Source organism: Melanotaenia boesemani, chromosome 16, assembly GCF_017639745.1.
Source record: "Melanotaenia boesemani isolate fMelBoe1 chromosome 16, fMelBoe1.pri, whole genome shotgun sequence".
Lineage (NCBI taxonomy): Eukaryota > Metazoa > Chordata > Actinopteri > Atheriniformes > Melanotaeniidae > Melanotaenia > Melanotaenia boesemani.
In genome coordinates, this window is record NC_055697.1 from 6901443 (window position 1) to 6921638 (window position 20196).

The window sequence follows — 20196 nt, forward strand, 5'->3', positions numbered from 1 at the left end:
CATCTAGTCATGTAGACGACACTAGATCAGTGTTAACGAGCAATTTAACCAGTGGACCTGATAAAGTGGCCATCAGTGTAGGCCCTGAAATAAAAACAAAATAAAAATAATATTTAAATCTATATTTTTCATGAAACTGTCTTGAAATAAATAAACGTTGACTTTTGAAAAAACATCTTAAATAAATTTATTTTTTAATTGAAAATGCATATTTTACTCATCACACTTACTCATATAAGTATTTATTTATCAAATTGATTTCTTCTCTAAACAGCATCTCTGTTACTTTGAAGGCATTTCAGACAAGAAACTGCAATAATAATAATTATCACACCTATCTTTCTATTTTTTTGTTTATTATAACAGATATAGAGCCACACATTTTTTATGGAAAGAATAAGGAGCAAATATACTCAAATAAAAAATATAAATAGGGCAAAGAAAGGAGAAATGCTGATATACAACGAACATGCAGTCAACAGTCACATAAGCAGGAACATAACTGTAATATTTACAGTTAGGTTCCTGTATCAGCAGCTGCACACTGCTGGTCCTGAGTACAGATTTTGTCATGTATACATGAAAATGACAATGAAATGAACTTTGAACCTTGAAATCATCCTAACACACACTCACACACACATCACACACACTCTGTGTATGTATGAAAGGCCACCTTATCAAGTTCCTGCAGGTAGGACAGAGCTGCGTCACAGGCCCTGAGGAAACAGGTCAGACTCTCCTCCTCTCTCTCTAGAAGACGGATGCGGGACACAGTAGACAGAGTCTGGTGGTCCAGGGACAGACCTGAAATAGGTGCAGAGGCGGTGCTCGTAAATTTAGAAACCATCTATTTTCATTAACCCCTTATCAAGCGGGGTAATTTTGGCAAAAACGCCTGTAATATGACCTCTCCAAATTAGAAAAACTGCTGTTACTGAACCCTCTGGATTGTAAGTACAGGCTTGGGCTCTTTGTAAAGGTAGCACTCTCTAGTTTCACCCACAGCAATCAGAATCACTGTAAGTATTACTGATAAAAAGTTATACACTTTAGAACACACAGAAATTTTTTTTGTCCTCGCCTAACCTGTACGGACAGAATGAGACCAATCTTGATGGGAAATATTGATGTTTGACCTATAGAGAGCCCTCAAAGGTAAGGAAAGGCAACATTTAAACTTTCTGCTTTTCTGTAAAAAAGGCTTTAGTGTTAGCGCTGTGTGTGCGTGTCAAAATGGTTTATATCATCGGAAAGACGAGACTTTGAGCTTTCATTTGATGTGTATATTGTGGACATTCATGATGGAGGGGCTTGCACACATGGCTGCAATGTTGTTGATTAGTAGTTATGTACCTGGACGGGTATGTCTGCATTGTAACAATAGTGCAGTTCATCTAACCAGCAGAAAAAGCATGAGGCACAGCGACAAACGGCAGGATTTACTAGAAGAGTGTGCAGCTGTTTGTGTGGTTTCCAGCAAATTTTAAGTGTAAGGTTGAAATGGCTGGAAAACATAAACTGAATCCTGGAGAATTGCTCCTGAGGGAGTTAGATATTCAGGACTGGGAGTTGAGATATTTGAGTTTTGGCTCCATATATCTTTCTGTTTTATTATATTTATTTATTTTATGTGGAAGCACCCCCTCTATATGGAAATAAACAGAAATTCAAATTAGCTCTCACTTCCTCACCTTAACAACCACAGACTACTGAGGCAGAAATGGCAAAACATCCAGATAGTCCGGTAAAAATATCTTTTTAAAAGGTAATTTAAACATTTCTACCATCAGGGTTACAGAGTTTAGATAGGCCACTACTTCCTACGAGACATCCACTGGCTCAGGAGGATTTATTTTAAGGATTTCACTGTCTCGAGCAGCTCGTAAGGTTGATATTTCTGGGTTCAGCTTACATATCTCAACAACTGCTGGATAAAAAATGTTCTAAACCTCATCAGGATGGATCTACCATCATCAGGTGTTAGCATGCTAGTGGTACAGTTTTTTTTAAATCAAGTAGATGTACATTTCCTGTTTTCTTGTATATAAAAAGTAACATGAAGACAGAGGAAGCAAACAATCAGAGGGATCAGGAACTTTCCAGGACTGTATGAGTCTGGTGGGCAGAGCATGACCTCGAGGCCCCCACATCAAGCCAAATCAAATAAGCAGACAGCTGCCAATTTTCAAGACATCATCATCATCATCCAAATATCCACATCTGTCTCCATTCCCACAGCAATAAGCTACATACCATACAGAAAAAACAGAGGATAGGCAGCCCACCCCGATCCCGCCCATGATCCATTTTTTCATGTCGCCCCACTGGAAATTCATTCAGAGGGAATCAAAACAACCAAAGGAAATCTAAATCAGACAGTTATTACAAGAAAATGCTTTTATGTTTCATAAGCATGAGGTCATGTCCGATTACCAGGAAACAGGGAGTGTAACGACATAATGATGATGATGATGATGATGAGTGAAACAAGATTATGCAGTGCTTGAGTGTAATGTTCTGTGAATGTGATCTTTGGCCCTTATTAATGCCTTCATTCAGAGTGTCACTACACACCAAAATACTTTGGATTTGTTAAACTAGAAAATAAAAAAATTATTATTATTTTTTTTAATTACTTGTGTCTCTTTTTTTTCCAAAATCTTTTAAGACGCAGAGCAGAGGTAGAAAATTCCTTCTAATGAAAGGATTTGGGGTTTTTATGTTACCCTATATCTACTGTAAAGTCTTCAGGAGAGATGAGTTAGCAACCAAACATACAGTAGTTTGTCTTTATTTCCCCAACAAAGGAGGTTTTATCTACAGTCATCCACAAGCTGAGGTCAAAAACATCAAGCTGACAGAAGTATCACAATGATGTTTTCCAGACATGAACCATTTATTTCCACAGACTGGATTTCATCAGCCTTTCACCTCCCTTCCATTTCTACTCCCAATCTCCACACAAGGTCATTTAGATCTTAGGGCCATGATAAGTCCCAGCAAAAGGATTAGGAACTCAGTTTTGCCTCGTTTTGTTTGAAATAACATCAATAGGTAACTCATCCTCCAGTGGTATACTGTATCTTTATTAAGGACATCATATTTTTATACAAGAATAACAAACATACAGAGTAAGACATCTGTTGGTTTCCTGCTCTCTGAACGTAAGTATAACCAGATAAAAGTTCTTTCATAAAACTCCACCAGTCTTCTTACCATGGATGGTAGGATTGGTATTTGTCTTGTTAGTGGGCCAGATCAGACCATTTGGTAAGGGCCATCTGGTCTCTGTACGACTGCTATAAGAAACTTGGTCCACATTGCCGGCAGTCAATTGGATTAGTTTTCGGTGAGGGCTGGATTCCACCAGGGCGACTCTTTGTCACCGATTGTTTTCCTAACTTGCATAGGAAGAATTTCTAGATGTTGATCCAGTTTGGTGGCCTCAAGATGGGTCTCTGCTTTTTGTAAATGATGTGGTCCTGTTTGCTTCATTGGGCCGTGATTCCAGCTCTCACTTGCAGCCGAGTGTGAAGTCGTGGAGATGAGGATTAGCACCTCTAAATCCAAGGCCGTGGTCCTCAGCCGGAAAAGAGTGGCGTGTCGTCTCAAGGTTGGGAATGAGGTCCTGACCCAAGTGGAAGAGTTCAAGTTGAGGTTTGGTGAGGAAAGAATGGAGCAGCTCAAGAGCCAGATTGGTGCAGCATCCACAGTGATGTAGACTCTACATCCATCTGTCGGGGTGAAGAAGGAGCTGAGCCAAAAGGCAAAGCTCTCAGTTTACTGATTGGTCTATGTTCCTACGTCGCCTATGGTCACAAGCTGTGGGTAGTCACAGAAAGAACGACATACAAGCAGCTGAAATGAGTTTCCTCTGCATGGTGGCTGGCAGGGCTCAAATTACAACCGAGCTTTTGTCGGAGCCTTTGTTGGGTTTGCACCGTGACTCTGCACATCATGTGCACGCACATATATATTAATGCACATAGCACGCTCCAAAATATGGTTGCTACAAAAAAAAACAAAAAACAAAAAAAAAAACAACACTGCAGGTTGTTTAATCAGAAACAGGGATGGAAAGTTCTTTTCACAACCACAAAAGAAAGTATATAAAGTCTGTTTTGCATGGACGCTCTCAGCACCTACAAACAAACAACGCTGCTGTCCACGGAGCTGAAGGAAACAAAACGGATCACATTTGGAGGATTTAATTAATTGAATTAAATGAATAAATAAATGGTAAAATGGTAAATGGTCTGTATTTATATTGCGCTTTACTGTACTGTACTGTACTGTAAATAAAACACAAAGCTGACAAATGAATGCTATTCTTTTCAAGACACATCAGAAACCTTTTTGAAAAGTTAAATGTAATCTGAAAGTGAACTATTTTAGGGCTCCCCCTCAAAGTAGCAGCTGAATGTCTTTAGGGGAGCTCCTGTGCCTTTCAAGGCAGCCGAGCTCCCCTTAGCCGGGCTTTCCCTTAGACACAGGGAGAAAAGCTCGGTCATTCAGGAGGGCGTTAGGGTAGAGTCGCTGCTGCTCAACATGAAGAGGAGCCAGATGATGTGGCTCAGGCATCTGCTGAGGATGCTTCCTGGACGCCTCCCTGGTGATGTGTGGTGAGGCACATCCCACCGGGAGGAGGTCCCAGGACACGTTGCAGGGAATACATCTCTCAGCTGGCCTGAGAGTGTCTCAAAATTCCCCCAGATGAGCTGGAAGAAGTGACCAGGGAGAGGGAAGTTGATGGGTGGGCGGATGGATGGATGGATGGATTGATGGACGGACGGACGGACGGTCGGATGGATGAGGCACAGCTATAAGTGTATATATCCTAAAAGTCAGCAGGGAAAGATTTTAGGATACCATTAAACAGCTATTGTCCTCTGAAAATATACAAACCATCTGGTAAAATAAGTTTTGGTCCCAAAAAAGGACATATTGTTCTGATTGGTCAGCTTGACCAGAAACCCCGCCCACTCGATCTTATTTGTTTGAATTTTAAAAACAGCTTTTCATTGGATCTCACATAAATATGTCACTAAGTCCTCATCATTTTTCATCTGTGTTTTTAGATGAGTAACACCAAAATACTATCATGTTTAAGTAATAGTATTATTAAAGTATTTTTTTTTGGTCAGATACTGTTGCATGGTTAACTTCAAATTTGATTTTGACTTTAAAGGGACCCTTTTATGTACATTTACAGGTTTTATTGAGAGCTTTACTACATGTGTTTTCATGCTTTAAAATCAGAACAGTGGCATGTTTAAGTGCTCAAGGCAGTAAGAGAGAGAGTTGACTGAGATGTAACAACCAGCAAACGACAACACTCAAGAACTGTTAACCTCTTCTAGGCTGGAGATGAGCGCCCCCTGTCTCAGCATCCGACCGGCACCTGGAAGTAGATGGAGGCAAACTGAGCTTACCAGAAACACTCAGACATGGTCATCCTCTTCACAGGTGAGCACAGAAGACCTCTCTGTATCCTGGGACGAGTGCATGGATGAAGCTCAAGAGTGAAAACATGCCAAGCATAAGGAGTTAAAGGGGGAGTTCAAGAGGCAGGCATGGGTCTCCTACTGCGAGACCACTGTGGCCGGATGTTGGGGCTTTGAAGGCAGGACTGCGTGGAGTCCTGGGGTTCTGGACTTGGTTAAGAATCAAATTGATTACGGGTGGTGCTGAGGAGGGAAGAACAGGGGGCTGGGTTGCCTGGGAGAGGGTTTATGATGTTTTAAAACACCCAAAACACCCGATGACCCCAGAATACATCAATAATGATGCATCCCTGAGCTTCCATATGAAGTATTCCACAGTATTTTTCTCACGCTTTACATCACTATAACACCTCATGCCACCTTCTGTATGAAATACTCCATCTCAGCTCCTGTCTCTTTAAGGCCTGGTATGTGAGCCATTGAATTATAACTAGTGCCTTCAGTTTGTGGACTTTGAGATGTTTAACCTTACAGACCTCATGCATGAATAAAAGTTCCATATAATACACTCAAAGAAAGAGAAAATCCAAAAAGCCTTTGTCTTGAGTCTGTCCCAACACATACATGCAGAATTAATGACTAGTTAAGTTTCTCTGAACATGACCGACTGTTTTTTTCTTTTTAATGTTGTTAACACAGCACGCAGCCTCTCCTGCTTGCCTCACATTTACAGCTTATAAGATCTTTGTTTTTACTGCTTTCTTCCTCTTCTGCTGACAAAATCTAACTAATAAAGGAATACAATCAGAGTTGATATACAGGTCCAATGTGATATAGTGATATGTTGTTTGGGATCTATGTTAGGTTTTGTCACCAACAGCTGGAGTGACGTAGAGTATTAGACCAAAAAGAGGAGCAAACCTCAGACTTACTTCATTCATGACATTTCCCATGAACTCTGTTACATAGCTAATTTGTCCTTTTCCGGTACTGAATGTGAAGTGGTGGACTTTTATCAACTCTTCTCTCTCTGCTCTGGTTAAAAGCTTCTAAAATTATGTTGTTTTTTTAAGTCTAGCAACATCAACTACAAGTAAAAAGGAGATCAAATCACTGCAAAACCACTGAGCCTCTCTTTGATTTACCAGCAAAAACGCTGTATACAAATGTCTCTTAGATAAATACTTCACTGATCCAGAAGGAAATTCACTTCTTTGAAAACTTTACATGGATGATGAGTTTCAGAATGGTGATCTTTTTAGTGCTAATGTTTGTTTCAATATGTTTCCTGAACACTTATATTGTTTTCATCCCATCTGATCTATCTTTTATGGATGCTCCTGTACCACAAAGACCAAATTATTCAGGTGTTTTGACCTGGAATAAAGCAACAAAACCTGACAGGTACCTTTGATGACAAATGCCTCAGCCAGTAAGCGAAGGTGGTAGGTGGGCTGGTCGTCCTGCGTCAGCTCCTCCAGTCCCACCCTTGCACACATTCCCTGGGCATCCCTGTAGCGGCCCTGAACATAGTGCACCTTAGCCATGAGCAGCAGGGCCTCATTCAAGTACCTGGGCTGCAAAACAAAAGCAGAGAAATGGCTGGAAGTGTGTGGGGAAAGATTTATGTTACCTTTCATGAGGCTAATTTTGACCTTGAGTTAAGAAAATAAGTTGTAGAAAGGGTAAAAGGATAATTTGAGGAAAACCAGGTTGGACTGACTGAGAGACGGCCTCGGCTCAGGATGGTGTTGATGTAGCCTTTGGCCTTGGAAAGTCTGGGCTGAGTCTTGTCCATCAAAGGCGTGGAGCTCCGTAACTGATCTATGTTTTCCAGTATGCACTCTTCCAGCAGGGCTTCAGCCATCAGCAGCGTCCCATAATCATCTAGAGAGGTTGAGAAATGTTATGTTTGTTGGAGTTGATCTGAGCTCAGAATCGCAGGTCGTTCGCTTCTGCAGCCAAAAGAAACGTCTCAGTCTTTTAAAAGCAGCACCAACTCAGGGAAAGCACCTCAAACATGCCTCGGACCAAAAGTCTATTTCAGAGCTACAGTTTCCATTTCTCTCATACTGTCCTTAAAATGCTTTAACACTGGGAGCACATGATAAACACGCCCCTCCGCCTTCAATGACTCAACATATTAAAGTTAACACTCGTAATAAGAACTGGACACTGACTGGGTCGGTGGTAAACCTCTGTGTAGGTGTAAACACACTCACTCTTGAGTAAAAACTTCCTGTTTAGCTTTCCAGTCAGTGTGTGTTCTCATGCCAACTCGCTGAGTCATGTTTAGGTCCTGACATAATTGACATCTATGCTAGCTGTTTTTATAAGCACATTGAAGGCTAAACCTATCCCAGAGGGGAAGGTGGAGGATAAACAGTGGGCCCTGTCAATTATTTCAAACAAGCTGGAGCATAAATGGAGGAAAGAACCAGTCCTGAAATAAAGTAACTAGCAGAGGTTACATTGGTGAGATGAAAATATTCGTTTTTTAATACAAGATAGATTCTGTAAGACTAATAAAACTAAGTTTCGGCTCATTGCATGTGTTGTGTAACAGCTAGTTTCTGTAAAAACTACTTAAGCAGCTGTTTTTAGGATCTAATTTCTTATTCTTCTGTCTTTTTTAACCCTGAGGACAACATTTAACATCCTGTACTGCTAGTTACGAGGCAGCAGGTCGCCATCTTTGTTTAGGAGCACTGTTTTCTCAAGGTCCCGCACAGATCCCAGGGAATATGACAAAATAGAAAAACAGTGTTCATGTAAAATGTAATAATCTTGTAATAAGTCCCCCAATAAAATATAAATGTAAGCTTTTAAACTAAAATGTATATTCAGTATTCAGTTTAACTGAAACAAACCCAGGTCACCTCCATACCAGGATTTCTGACTCATCACTTGTCAGCATGACAAACTTGAGACATGGTTGAAGCGTAGTGAAAAGTAAGGCCAAGAAATTTTATTTATTTATTTATTTTTATTGGGATTTACATCCGCGAACTGTAACCCACCCAAGGCCTTCGGTTTCTGCTGTAGGAAAAACAAGCTAACAGCAACAAAGCCTGTCCTGTATTTAAGCCTCCTGAGCTCTTATTAGGAGGAAATTTGTTTAATTCAGCTCAACACAAGACATGTTATCATCAACAGCCCTGAAGGCGTCTTTTGTGGTGTCTGCTCGAGCTAAGGACAAAAAAACCTTCACCACCATCACCATCGCTGAAGACCTGCTGCTGGACACGAACGCAGAGAAAACTCAAATCTGTGTCTTTGTCTGATGACGCTGTTTGCTGCAGGACTGATAAAATGGGAAGAGACGTCGGTGGAGAAGTTGTGGAAAAACTTGAACACCCATCCTTAGTCCAGCTGGAGTCTGAACTTTTAGAGATGAGGAAAGGTTGTTTTTTTTTTATTCAGGCAGAGATTACTGAGATTCAACATGTTTGAAATATGTAGTTTTTAAAATGTTTAATAAATCGGACACTAAAAGCGAAGGGTAGTGTTTAGTTCAGTTTTAGTATGGCTTTGAATTAGGGCGTGCTTGGCTGGAAAATTACAATGTTGAAAACATTGAGGACCAGAGTTTGACACCCCTGGTGTAGATGGGGCTGGTGATCTGAGTCCAGTCCAGCTTATTGTCAATGTGAGTGAGATATCTGCATTCCTCCAGTATCTCCACATCGATCCCTCCGGTGGAAAAAGAAAAGTCTGGGTTTAAAAGTTGTCATTAATATGTTTACATCTTGTTTTTGCTGCCATCATGTGGCCAAAATGTGAAACTACAGGCTACAGTGAAAAAAAAATTTTTTTTTCTTATTTTCTAAGGCAGTTCACAAGTTCTGTCTGTTTAATTTTTTTTATTTTTGTTATCTAATGTTCCTAATATGCAGCCAAAGAAAGGAATTCAGTTACATGTATGTGTTTCTATAGAAACACCACAGTTCATTAAGGCACAGCCCATATAGAGTAAAAACAAAACAAAAAAAAAAGAACAAGTAATTATTTTAATGATAAAATAAAGTTTCATTGAATTCAAGTAACATCAAATCAGTTTTCATGCTTCACCAAAAAAGAAGCTGTCCAGAGGAAAACTTTTAATAAGAAGAGACCGACTGAATGAAAGCAGCGTACACCTCACATTGATGTTATTTACAGTTTTACAATAAGGTGAAAGTTTGATCTTATTGAATTAACTTCTATAGAGATACTTTATCTCTAACCTGCAATTAAATCCCCTAAGGTAAGGTGTGCACTGGTAATAAGATCAGCTACTGTGATCTATGTATGCACATGGTAATGCCACGTTAATTTAACACTTGAGTGCATGTGCAGACAAGGAGAAACAGCTGGTCTTCACCGTCAGCCACTTGTAAACAGAATAACAGCAAACTGCAGCAGTCAGGTCACTTGAACCCATATTTACTCTGGGAAGGTGAAGGGTGGAGGTAGGTGCATTAGGGACTTGTAAAGCCTTATGAGGCATGGAATGATAAGTGTGTTTGCATTTCTTTGAGCCCACATACACAGTGGAATAATTTCCAATGTGAAGGCAGGGAATTAGCAGTCTGTTGGAAAAGTCAGATACTACATCAGATAGCTAGTAAAGCTTCTTTCATGTTTGTGTGACATGGTAACAAATCAGCAGGTCCTAAAATTAGGTAAATACAACTTCAGATGAACATGAGATGTATTAAGAATCTAAAACTAAGCCAAAATGTAGTGTGTGAAAAACACTACACCACACAGTATGACAGCTTACAAAACCACCGTTAGCGACAAAAACTTAAAGTCATCGTTTTCTGTTTGATGATGTCAGTCTCACATCCTTGTGGGGGAGTTTATAGTCACTTAATGTCACAGAGATTTGTTCTTACACAGACTTTCATTAATTTTAGCATGTTGATTCTTTTCTTTCAGTCGTCCTGTTGTAGATTTGCTCCTGTTTGGGATAATTGTCCTATTGCATGAAACAATTCCAGCCAAGCTTTAGCTGCCAGTCAGATGACCATGGTTGACTTAGTGACTGCAATTTATACAGGTTCTGTGACTCCAAAACAAGCCCAAATCATCATACCACCACCACCGTGCTTGACAGTCTGCATGATGTGTTTGTGCTGTTTGTTCTCCAAACATGCTGCTGTTTTATGGCCAAACATCTCCACTTTGCTCTCATCCATCTAAAGGATATTCCCCCAAAAGTCATGATATGTCAGAAACAACTTTTTAAACCTAATCTGGGCTGCCATGTTGTTGTTTTTTTGTTTTTGTTTTTTGTTTGTTTGCTTGTTTGTTTTTTTTAAAGAGCAGAAACAGGCACCCTTCCAAACAATCAGCCTTTTTCTAATTGTACTGTCATAAACTTTAACATTGAAAATGCTAACTGAGGCCTGGAGAGTCTGAGATGTAGCTCTGCTATGCAGTTTCTCTGAGCACTGCTCAGTCTGACCTTTGGGTAAACTTTCTGGGATGTAAATGATCTTTTAGAAATGGTCTTAAAACCTTTCTCAAATCAATTGGCAGGACCTACTGCTTCTCTAAGAAAAAATTCTGATGTCTTTCCTCCTGGGCATTGTGTAAACTCACATCTAAATGTTCCAGACCAGAAAACTGGTGAAACTTCTGCTCTTTCACACAGTTTCTGTATTTTGGTTTGATTTGATTCCTGATTGTGACATTTAGAAGTACAGCAGTCATAACAGGGGGAGTAGCGCAGGTAAATTAGCAAGGTAAACGTTTTTTTTGGGGACAATCTACTTTCTTTTAAAGTTCCACAGCTCTGGGAATATACCTAACCCACAGAAATTAAAATTTTATAAAACTTAAAATCCTTTAGCTGTCAGGTAAAACAATGGTTAAAGCAAATCAGTAATATTTATGTTTTAAAGTGTGGTTGGATTTCTACTATTTTTTTTTCTTTATTTTTTTATTGTATTGATTATATTGTTTGGTTTATCATCCTTTCCCATATACCACCTCTCCCTGTAAGCCTTAACAGGAACAAGGACTGCTTTTGCTAGAAGTTCTACTTAGCAGTGGCTGCACAACTTTCTAACATTTTAATGTTATGCCCCTGTCAAATAAAGTTCAAATATTAAATACATTTTAAGACTTGATAGAACTATAGATGATTTTTCGTTACGTCCCAATGAGTACTTTCTTTTTCCCATGACTGCAGCAGGTGTTACTGTCTGTTCTGCATCTGGGAGGTAATACGACACTTTAGACTGTGCATACACACTTTTATTGTTTACTGTAAACTTCAGAGAGTGAAAATCTATTGTTTGATGACTTAAAATGGCCTGGTCTTCTGTTGGAAATGTTATTTTAAAGACTTTTGATGTGGACTAGATTTGCTGAAAGAAACTTAAACTAAAGCAAGTCATTCTATCTTGTTGGGAGTCCAAGGTCCAACTTGTGTACAGTGTGATCTCTGCACTGTAAGAAATACCCACCCTGGAAAACAATGTAGATTCTCACTAAGCCTTTTTTTTTTATTTATCAAACTAAATATGCGGCTTTTGTATTTTACAACATTTTTTTCTTTTTCCAAAACAAATAAAATGATTATCAACCCGCTTAATGCATAAAAAGCCAAAATTACTTTTTCTGGAAGCAACTTCCTGAAACTTCCCGTATTGACAAGTGTTTAAACGAGGTTTTGGCGGACATCCCATAGACTGCCAACGTTACCGTGAGGACTTTTGGATTTGTTATGATTGACTTCTAGCATCTTTCAGGTCACTGAGCAGGAAAAAAGAAAAACAGCAGATAAGAAGTGACAGGAGACTGCAAAACTCTGAACTCTCCAGATGTAGACTGCTGTCACTCACCGTCCTCGTGGATCCGCGCCGCGTGCATCTGTTCGACCATCGCCAGTATCTTTCCCCACTGACACTCGGCCCGGTACCGCTCCAGCTCTGCTTCCAGTCGCAGTTGGGTGAAGGAGACCCGGGATGCCATGGCTGCTCTGTCCCGGTGATGATGACTGTACTCCCCGGACACAATGGGAGTAACTGCAGACTACCGGGACAAACAAATGTGTGATCTTTGAGTGCGCAGCTAGGGGTGGGGGGTGGTGAAGGGTGGGTCATTACCGCTGTACGGGCAGAAAACCATCAACGCACTCAAGGTACAAGTTCCTAACTTGATCAGTATAATGATTATTATAACAATTTCCTCTTATTTACTCATATGCACCGCACATCTTTGCGCACGTGCGCTTTTTTTAAAAAGTCTTTTTAAGAGAGCTTGGTTTGTAGCCACGTTAGTTGTCCCTTAAAACCAATGTCCCTAATCTTTCTCCGTTAACGCTTTAACTGGATCAGGTAGGGCTTAAGAAACAGCGATGCAAATAAGCCTACAGCAAAGTGTGCAGCACAACTAAAGCTGGATATACGTGCGTTTAAAGAGCTACAAAATGCTCATACGGCTGCTGTTTCGCGTTCATTTACTTAATTTGTTAATAACATAAATGGGATAATTAAAGGGGGTGGGGTGGGTTATTAAAAATAAAGATGTTTTGCAGAAGCTGTGCGTGGCTTTCTCCCTGATCTGAGTTCTTCAACATTATTGACGGCTAACTATTTGGCTCTGTTACGAAACAGTCCATCTGTTAGCCACTGCTCTCTGCCATTTAATTTAATTTTAAAGGGGATAGTGGGAACTAATCATTGCATAATACTTTTTATTCCGGCTACAAACTAACCATGAAGCTGAACGGGAGGAGAAAACTGTGGAGAATCTGAGGGAGGTCACTTAAATCCACTAGCAGTCAAATAAAACAGAAATTTGCTAATTAGACCACAACACAGGGAATAAATACAGGGGGTTGGGGTGGGATGTTATTAGCCATTTACTACTGAGTCTACTTCAGCTATTTTATGACATTAAGAAAAAACCTCGAGCCTCTTGAAAAGAGATTTGGCAGCGTCATTTTCTCTCTGGAAAGTTGACATCTGCTCGACATGAAAGGCGCCTGTCCGCTCCCCACCACACAGCGCGTCCCTGCGCGAGGTTAACCTGACTGACAGACAGCTGAGCCGCTGCTTCACTCCCTCACCCCGCCCCCAGTGACGTCAACAAACAGGCGCCTCAAAGTTTTCAGACTGTCAATCTGACTGTATCTGTGAAGATAATTCCCCTCGTAAAGGTTTTATATTATGGAAGCCGCACATATTATTCATGAATATACTGATTTGTTCGTCAACTGACATAATCGTTAGCGCCTGTCAATTATGCTAGATTTTCTTGAGAGACTTTACGGCTTAAGGCGATTTTTAGCCTACCTGATACACGGAAAAAGGTCGAATACTTACATGTATCTTGATATTTGAAATTCTTCAGTAATATGCTGCAACAATTACGGAGTATACTAAAATTACGATGCCGTCTAAAGTTGCCAAAACTAATAATAATTATTTCCATATCTATTACGTCATTGCAAAAGGCGGACGTGAGTTGAGATAATTCTCTTGCGTTGGTTATTTCATCTCTGATTATTTTAACCAATCAGAATGAGCTGTCGTGTCCAAGTCGAACTACGGCAACTCAGCTGATCCATTAAAGGTTCTGCTCTGTGTGCTCATTGCTATAAGCCTACTACAGAGATAACACAACGGTTTGAGACGAAGGCACAAATTACTTAAAAGTTAGTATTGAATCGGTGTGTTTTTTAAACTAATGATATGAGATTAGGTTTTGTCCTTTTTTTTTTTTTAACAAGACTTGCATTAACTAGCTCATGACTTCAGCGTTGTCTTGAAATTAATCTTCGCGTTAGCAAGTTTTTATTGGCTAATGTCAGCGAATGTTACCTCTCATTTATAGCATTTAAACCACATAAACATGCTAATGTAACATGTAAGTATATAATGTAGAGTAATAACAGCGCTTTTAGCTCACGTGCGTAGGCGTTCATTTCTGTTTGTGGTATTTATTGTCCTTCGAACAATGACTTTAACATTTGGTGCACAGCTGTGATTTAATTATGACAAAGTCGCCGCTGGTCATGAGTTATTTTTAAAATTTATAAAGCTAAAGTAGCTAAGACATTTTTATGGGAAATGTTTAGATTTATTTACCTATAAAATGTCGAGGGTGAAAATTAAAGGGAGTACAAAAGCAAGTGGTCTCATAGAAAAAGTAATTTAAAAAAAAATTGAAAACTTTTCTTTATTAACCTTCTGTCTCAATGTCTGTTTCTTTCTGTCTTCAGAATGAGGAGTTGGAGGTGTAGTGTGTCTTGGGGGGGTCTGCTCCTCCTCCTGTCCTGCTCTCTGCTGTGCACCCACTCTCGAGTGGCTGCAGCACATCAGCAGCATCCGCCTCCGGTCACAGAAAGCGGCTCTCACATATCCCAGCAAGGCCGCCTGGACAAAAACATGGTGCAGGACAAAGAGTGAGCCACGTCTCTACTTCTACGATTCAGGACTAGGTGAACTCTGACCACAGTCATAGAAAGTGTTTGCGATCTGTGGCATCAAAGGTTTTGTTTGCTTTTCTTCTTCCTCTTCTGTCAGTCACATCATGGAGCATTTGGATGGAGTGATAGACAAGCCGGAGACAGACATGACGCCTCAGGAGCTGCAGCTGCATTATTTCAAGATGCACGATTATGATGGAAACAACCTGCTGGACGGTCTGGAGCTAGCCACAGCAATATCACACGTACACAAAGAAGTGAGTAGTGTATGCAGGTACTTTTGTGTTGCCCCTGAATTCTGTTGTCCAACAATTTGTTTTTTCTTTAGGAAAGAGGAGAGAACAGCCAACCAATGAGAGAGGAAGAACTTATTGCATTAATCGACGATGTTCTGAAGGATGACGACAAAAACAACGATGGATACATAGATTATGCAGAGTTTGCCAAATCACTGGAGTAAAGTGCCTTTCAGCATCTTCATGTCCACAAAAACAGAGGACTCAAAGGCGAGCCGACTAATTAGGGGAACTGGTGATTTACAAAGCTTGTGATAATTCAGACAAGCTGATAGGAGCATAAATGATAAACAAAAAAAGATGCAACAGAAAGTGCTCCTTGTTATAGTTTTACTGTGTATGTGTACGTTTCAGAGGAGTAGTTTTTTTACATCCTCTGGTCTGTATATTCCTTTAAATCTAATTTTTAAAGGGTCAGCTTAACCAAATTGCTTTTTTGCAAACTTAATCCCTGTTTCGTATGTTGACAGACTCTGTTTAGTGGCCGAAAAGAAAAAAGCACAGTCCTTTCTTTTTTTTTTTTTTTTTTTTTTTTTTTTCATTAAAGTGCAAAATTCTGGATCCCTATTGATTAGGGACTTATTGAATCAATAAAATGAAGCAGTTTGATCTATCCGCTCACACATTTGGTGACGTGCTGTGCAGCAAAAAAACTCTTTTTAAAAGTAGTTTGGTTGAACTGACTCTGAGATCCGCTCTGTCTATTCTTGTAGCATTTGACAGAACTTCATTACATTAAATGGAGAAGTTCCTTGTCAAGCAAACACAGTAGCACACGTCTGCTGTCTGATACTCAGCATCGTGGACCAAATGATTCATTCTGTGAATCTACTTTGCTGTTTTTGGGATGGATTATGACACAAAACTGGTGTTGACTCCATCAAACAAAATGTACTCTAGCATACTTTACCAGCAGCGTGGGGCCTCCTGCTTCCCTACCGAGGCAGTTTTTGCTTCATGATTGTGTTAAAATAATGAGCCAGTCATTGTTGACTGTATTTGATCAGCCAGAAAATACTTGACTGAAATCTGTTCCTACAGAGGGAATGTAAAGCGGAGCTCCGCTCAGCTTGCTGAATAAGCTAGACTGAAAGCACACAGGCTGATCACTTGAATGCAACACGTCTGCTTCAGATGTTTAGCTGCCTTTTTAACAGATACAATATGTCAGGTTAGATATTTTCATATGGATGAACTTTATTTTTGCCATTCAGTGTTGAATCTTCAATCATTTCTGTTCTTTGAAGGAAAATGTTAAGACATTGCAACAGATGCCATGCTGGAGTGTGGGGGGGGGGTTAAAAGCTACAAATGTGATGTCTCTTGTTTTAGAGGCAAATGGTGACTTTTGTTTCTGCTTTATTAAAGTTGTGAAATCTCACTCAGAAGCTGGGATCTCTGAAACTTTTTCACCCAGAAATGATAAAACTGTAAAGATGTTGCAGTGTATTTCTCTGTATGTGTGTGTACTTGTATTGATCATGTTGTGAGGACATAAATGTGTTTTACGCTGTAGCATTGTCAGATTTCCTCCTTAAGAGCCAAAAAGTGATACTTCTGCATTATAAGGTACATCTGTGTGATATTTTAGAACAGAAATCTAACATGGCAGCAGCTCAATGCATCTAGCAATGTAGACGTGGTGAAGATGACTTGCTGAAGTTCAATCTGAGCATCAGAATGAGGAAGAAAGATGATTTAAGTGACCTTGAATGTAGCATGGTTGTTGGTCTGAGTATTTTAGAAACCGCTGATCTACTGGGATTTTCACACACAACCATCTCTAGGGTTTACAGAGAATGATCTGAAGAAGAGAAAATATCCAGCGAGCAGCAGTTGTCTGGACCAGAATGTCTTGTTGATGTCGGAGGTCAGAGGAGAATGGACAGACTGGTTGGAGATGAAAGGTAACAGGAAGTCAAATAAGCACTGGTTTCAACCAAGATATGCAGAATATCATCTCTAAACACACAACATGTCCAACCTTGAAGCAGATGGGCTACAGCAGTAGAAGACCACACCGGGTGTTTCCTATCAGCTAAGAACAGGAAACTGAGGCTACAATTCACACACTCACACTGAACAATAGAAGATGGAGAAACGTTGCTGGTCTGACGAGTCTCCATTTCAGCTCCACGTTCAGATGGTAGGATCAGAATTTGGTGGAAACATGAAAACATGGATCCATCCTGCCTTGGATCAAAGCTTAAGGCTGCTGCTTTATAGTACCCATGTACCAACGTGGCCTGGTTTAGCCAATCACTGAATTTGGAAGTTTTGCTTTGTTCTGTCATGTAGGTGTCTTGCTTTGTGATTTAGTGGCTTTGTCTCTACGAGGTGTAGATATTAACTCTGTTATTATCCATTGTTGTCTCTGCTTTATCATTTTTGATCAGTTTTTGCTCATTGATTAATATTTATAGATTTTTGGATATTGTTTTCCTCAATTTTCTGTTTTACTCCAGGGAGAAAACAAGTCCTTTGACTAAATCCTGCTTATTTAATATGCTCTGTCCTTGACAGAAATAAAAAATAAATGATTTTCTTTATTCCTTTTTCTATCTCAGAATGAATGTCATAAATTTGAGAGAAGTGGTAGCTAGCAGTCACAGCGGTGAGCTTGGGTCTGGAGGAGAGCCAACAAAGGTGAACCACTGTGGGCCCCCGAGCAAGACCCTTGACCAAACAGCCGCTTCCCAGGTGCCAAAACATGGCAGCCCGCTGCGCTCTAGTAAATCTACCAGAGATGAGTCAAATACAGAGCTGAATTTTCCAGTCAGGATTAATGAAGTAAAAATGATATTTTCTATAGAAATGTACCTCAAACCTGATATGCAAAAATGGATGAATATACACAAATTAAGTGAAGACACTATTAAATCTAAAGGGAAATTATTTATGCATAATGTCAAAAACTACAAACTGATACAAATGAAATGAATTAAAGAGCCAAAATAAAATACATGTAAAACTCACTGATTTGTTTTTCTTTTTTCATCTCTGCACAAACTCTAACAAGCAAACTTTTATCTGCAGTCTTTACTCAAAACATGCAAACGTATCAGGATATGACTGCAACTCGTTTTCCTCTTCTGTGTGTCATCTTAACCCATTGCTATGGTTACTCCTTAGCTCCAGTGTGACGCCGGCTCCAGAGGCTGCATGGAGGCCAGGGTGAACATGGGTGAGGCGAGGTTGCTCCTCAGAGGGCCGTACCAGTCGTCATGCTGCCGCTGGGAGGTCGGCTGTGGGGGGACACTGGGGCAGGGGCACCGGCTGACTGGGCCCGGGTGGTGGGAGTACGGCCCGGAGGTAAGCATGGGGGAGAGGCGGGGGATGTGAGGCAGGGGCTGGGGGTAGTACTGTCGGGCCATGCCGTGTGGCTGGACGTGGACGCTTCCTAGCAGGGCCCTGTGGCCCGGCATCACGCCCACCGGGAGAATTTTCTGGGAAGCTCGCTCCTGTTTGCGCTGCTTGGCTCTTCTGTTCTGAAACCACACCTGAAAGATGCTCCTAAATAAGCAGCTAGAAAAGAAGATATGAGAGAAATTTAATTTGAATCTACCCCACCTGTATGCGAGCTTCATTGAGCTTTGTGATACAAGCCAACTCCTCCCTGTAGTAGATGTCAGGGTACTGATTCTGCCCAAACGCCACCTCCAGCTGCTCCAGCTGCTTGTGGCTAAAGGTGGTGCGGTGGCGTCTCCTGGCCGGGGAGGGGTAGCCCCTGCTCCGCCTATTAAGTCCCACAGCCATGGAGGTCTCACACAATGTCCCCTTCCTCACAGACTCACCTACATCTGTTTCAGGAGCAAGAAAGGGGGGGTTGAAGAGGATGGAGTGAATGTTCTGCATGAAAAAAAACCCACTCATTTTCAGGAGACAATTCTCCAGCTCCTGTTTCTTGACTCCCTCAGAGTGATACAAAAAAAAGTGTCGCCTTAACTTGTGAGAGAGCAATTCACCGATGAGTGTGTGAAAAAAGGAGGATTACACTGACTCTCTGGTTCCCACTGCCATCAGGCAACCTGAGAGGCTGCAGAGCTTTAGCTGCCAAACACAAACTCGTGAGAAAGAGATACCAGAAACTGGGGGATTTAACCAAGATTATTACCACAGTCACTAACAAAGTGACCAATCGGTCAAAACATGGACTGAGCTGACCTTGTCTGTTCACATCACCTGGAAATGACACAGACTGGATTTTTAGACCTGTGTGTTTAATTCTGATAGTTTTTTAAAGGTTTTTTTTATCTTCATTCTATTATTAGAAAATGTGCTAACTTGAAATGTTTTCATTTATCGTTCCGTTCAACACTTTATATTTTTATTTATTAGCTGGTAGGAGACCAGTGCTGTATTATTACTGAATACAATAATTGATTATTATTCAATCTGTTAATGTGAAAAATCTCCATTAGTGGCCAACTGTATGACAGTAAAATGCAAGTAAACACATCAATACAGTTTGTATGTATAAAGAGCTAATAAACAAAACCTAATAACCAATAGATAACCAACTGATTTGGACACAAATGTAGATTTAATGGAAGAAAACAGGACGTTCTAGATTAAATTATTTGTTTCTGACTCACCTGCACTGGAGGTAACAGCAGCCATGTCTGAGTAAACCTCTGTGTAGTCCTGAGGGTTCCTTACTGTGTCCACCGCTACCTTCACCTGGGCCATCTCTGCAGATCTGCACCCTGTAACAGATATGCAGCTTCACATAAAAGTTGCACGTCCCACCCATCTGGTTTACCTTCACCTGGAAACCAATGGGATGCATTCTGCAGAAAGCACCACAGGTTTCTGTTGTTCTAACACAAATCTGCTGGAATCCTTCACTGATGGCTTTTACTTCTGGCAAATCAGAGATGTTATTTTGAGATCGTGTTATATGCACTACTGTCAGATATTGCATATAAAGCTGAATCATCACTCAGATGTGGAGCAGCCAGATTTTCTTGTAATTTATTACAATAATTTTTTTCAAAAATTTCCTCCTTAATGTCCTCTTAAGTTT

At 40.4% G+C, this 20196-nt stretch overlaps 3 protein-coding genes across 3 annotated transcripts in view; 1 reads left to right on the forward strand and 2 right to left on the reverse strand.

Annotated features, from left to right (window-relative positions):
• ttc7a (tetratricopeptide repeat domain 7A) overlaps window positions 1-13429 on the reverse strand; it is a 72180-nt gene extending 58751 nt beyond the window's left edge. Inside the window, exons 1-5 of the mRNA XM_042010306.1 lie at window positions 13352-13429; window positions 12284-12473; window positions 7171-7334; window positions 6856-7024; window positions 677-807 (exon numbers count right to left, since the gene is read on the reverse strand). Coding sequence (XP_041866240.1) covers window positions 677-807; window positions 6856-7024; window positions 7171-7334; window positions 12284-12473; window positions 13352-13408 — 711 coding nt within the window. The 5' untranslated portion in view covers window positions 13409-13429. The remainder of the gene's footprint in view (window positions 1-676; window positions 808-6855; window positions 7025-7170; window positions 7335-12283; window positions 12474-13351) is intronic.
• A 564-nt stretch (window positions 13430-13993) lies between these two features.
• mcfd2 (multiple coagulation factor deficiency 2, ER cargo receptor complex subunit) lies at window positions 13994-15606 on the forward strand. The gene is made up of 4 exons (XM_042010308.1): window positions 13994-14100; window positions 14668-14850; window positions 14972-15131; window positions 15203-15606. The coding sequence occupies exons 2-4, from the start codon at window positions 14669-14671 to the stop codon at window positions 15332-15334; spliced, it is 474 nt and encodes a 157-aa protein (XP_041866242.1). The 5' UTR covers window positions 13994-14100; window position 14668; the 3' UTR covers window positions 15335-15606.
• A 2252-nt stretch (window positions 15607-17858) lies between these two features.
• prop1 (PROP paired-like homeobox 1) lies at window positions 17859-19859 on the reverse strand. Its single transcript, XM_042010307.1, has 3 exons — window positions 19766-19859; window positions 18741-18970; window positions 17859-18670 (listed from the first exon to the last, which is right to left on the reverse strand). The coding sequence occupies exons 1-3, from the start codon at window positions 19857-19859 to the stop codon at window positions 18299-18301; spliced, it is 696 nt and encodes a 231-aa protein (XP_041866241.1). The 3' UTR covers window positions 17859-18298.
• Between the last annotated feature and the right edge of the window lie 337 nt (window positions 19860-20196).

What these genes read in the sequence shown, in the direction of transcription:
- mcfd2 (XM_042010308.1), top strand. Translation starts at nt 14,669, where the DNA reads ATGAGGAGTTGGAGGTGTAGTGTGTCTTGGGGGGGTCTGCTCCTCCTC. An exon ending in AACATGGTGCAGGACAAAGA is followed by an intron (nt 14,851 to 14,971) that starts GTGAGCCACGTC and finishes CTCTTCTGTCAG; the next exon opens with TCACATCATGGAGCATTTGG. An exon ending in TATCACACGTACACAAAGAA is followed by an intron (nt 15,132 to 15,202) that starts GTGAGTAGTGTA and finishes TTTTTTCTTTAG; the next exon opens with GAAAGAGGAGAGAACAGCCA.
- prop1 (XM_042010307.1), bottom strand. Translation starts at nt 19,859, where the DNA reads ATGGCCCAGGTGAAGGTAGCGGTGGACACAGTAAGGAACCCTCAGGAC. An exon ending in TGCTGTTACCTCCAGTGCAG is followed by an intron (nt 18,971 to 19,765) that starts GTGAGTCAGAAA and finishes CTCCTGAAACAG; the next exon opens with ATGTAGGTGAGTCTGTGAGG. An exon ending in TCAATGAAGCTCGCATACAG is followed by an intron (nt 18,671 to 18,740) that starts GTGGGGTAGATT and finishes AGCATCTTTCAG; the next exon opens with GTGTGGTTTCAGAACAGAAG.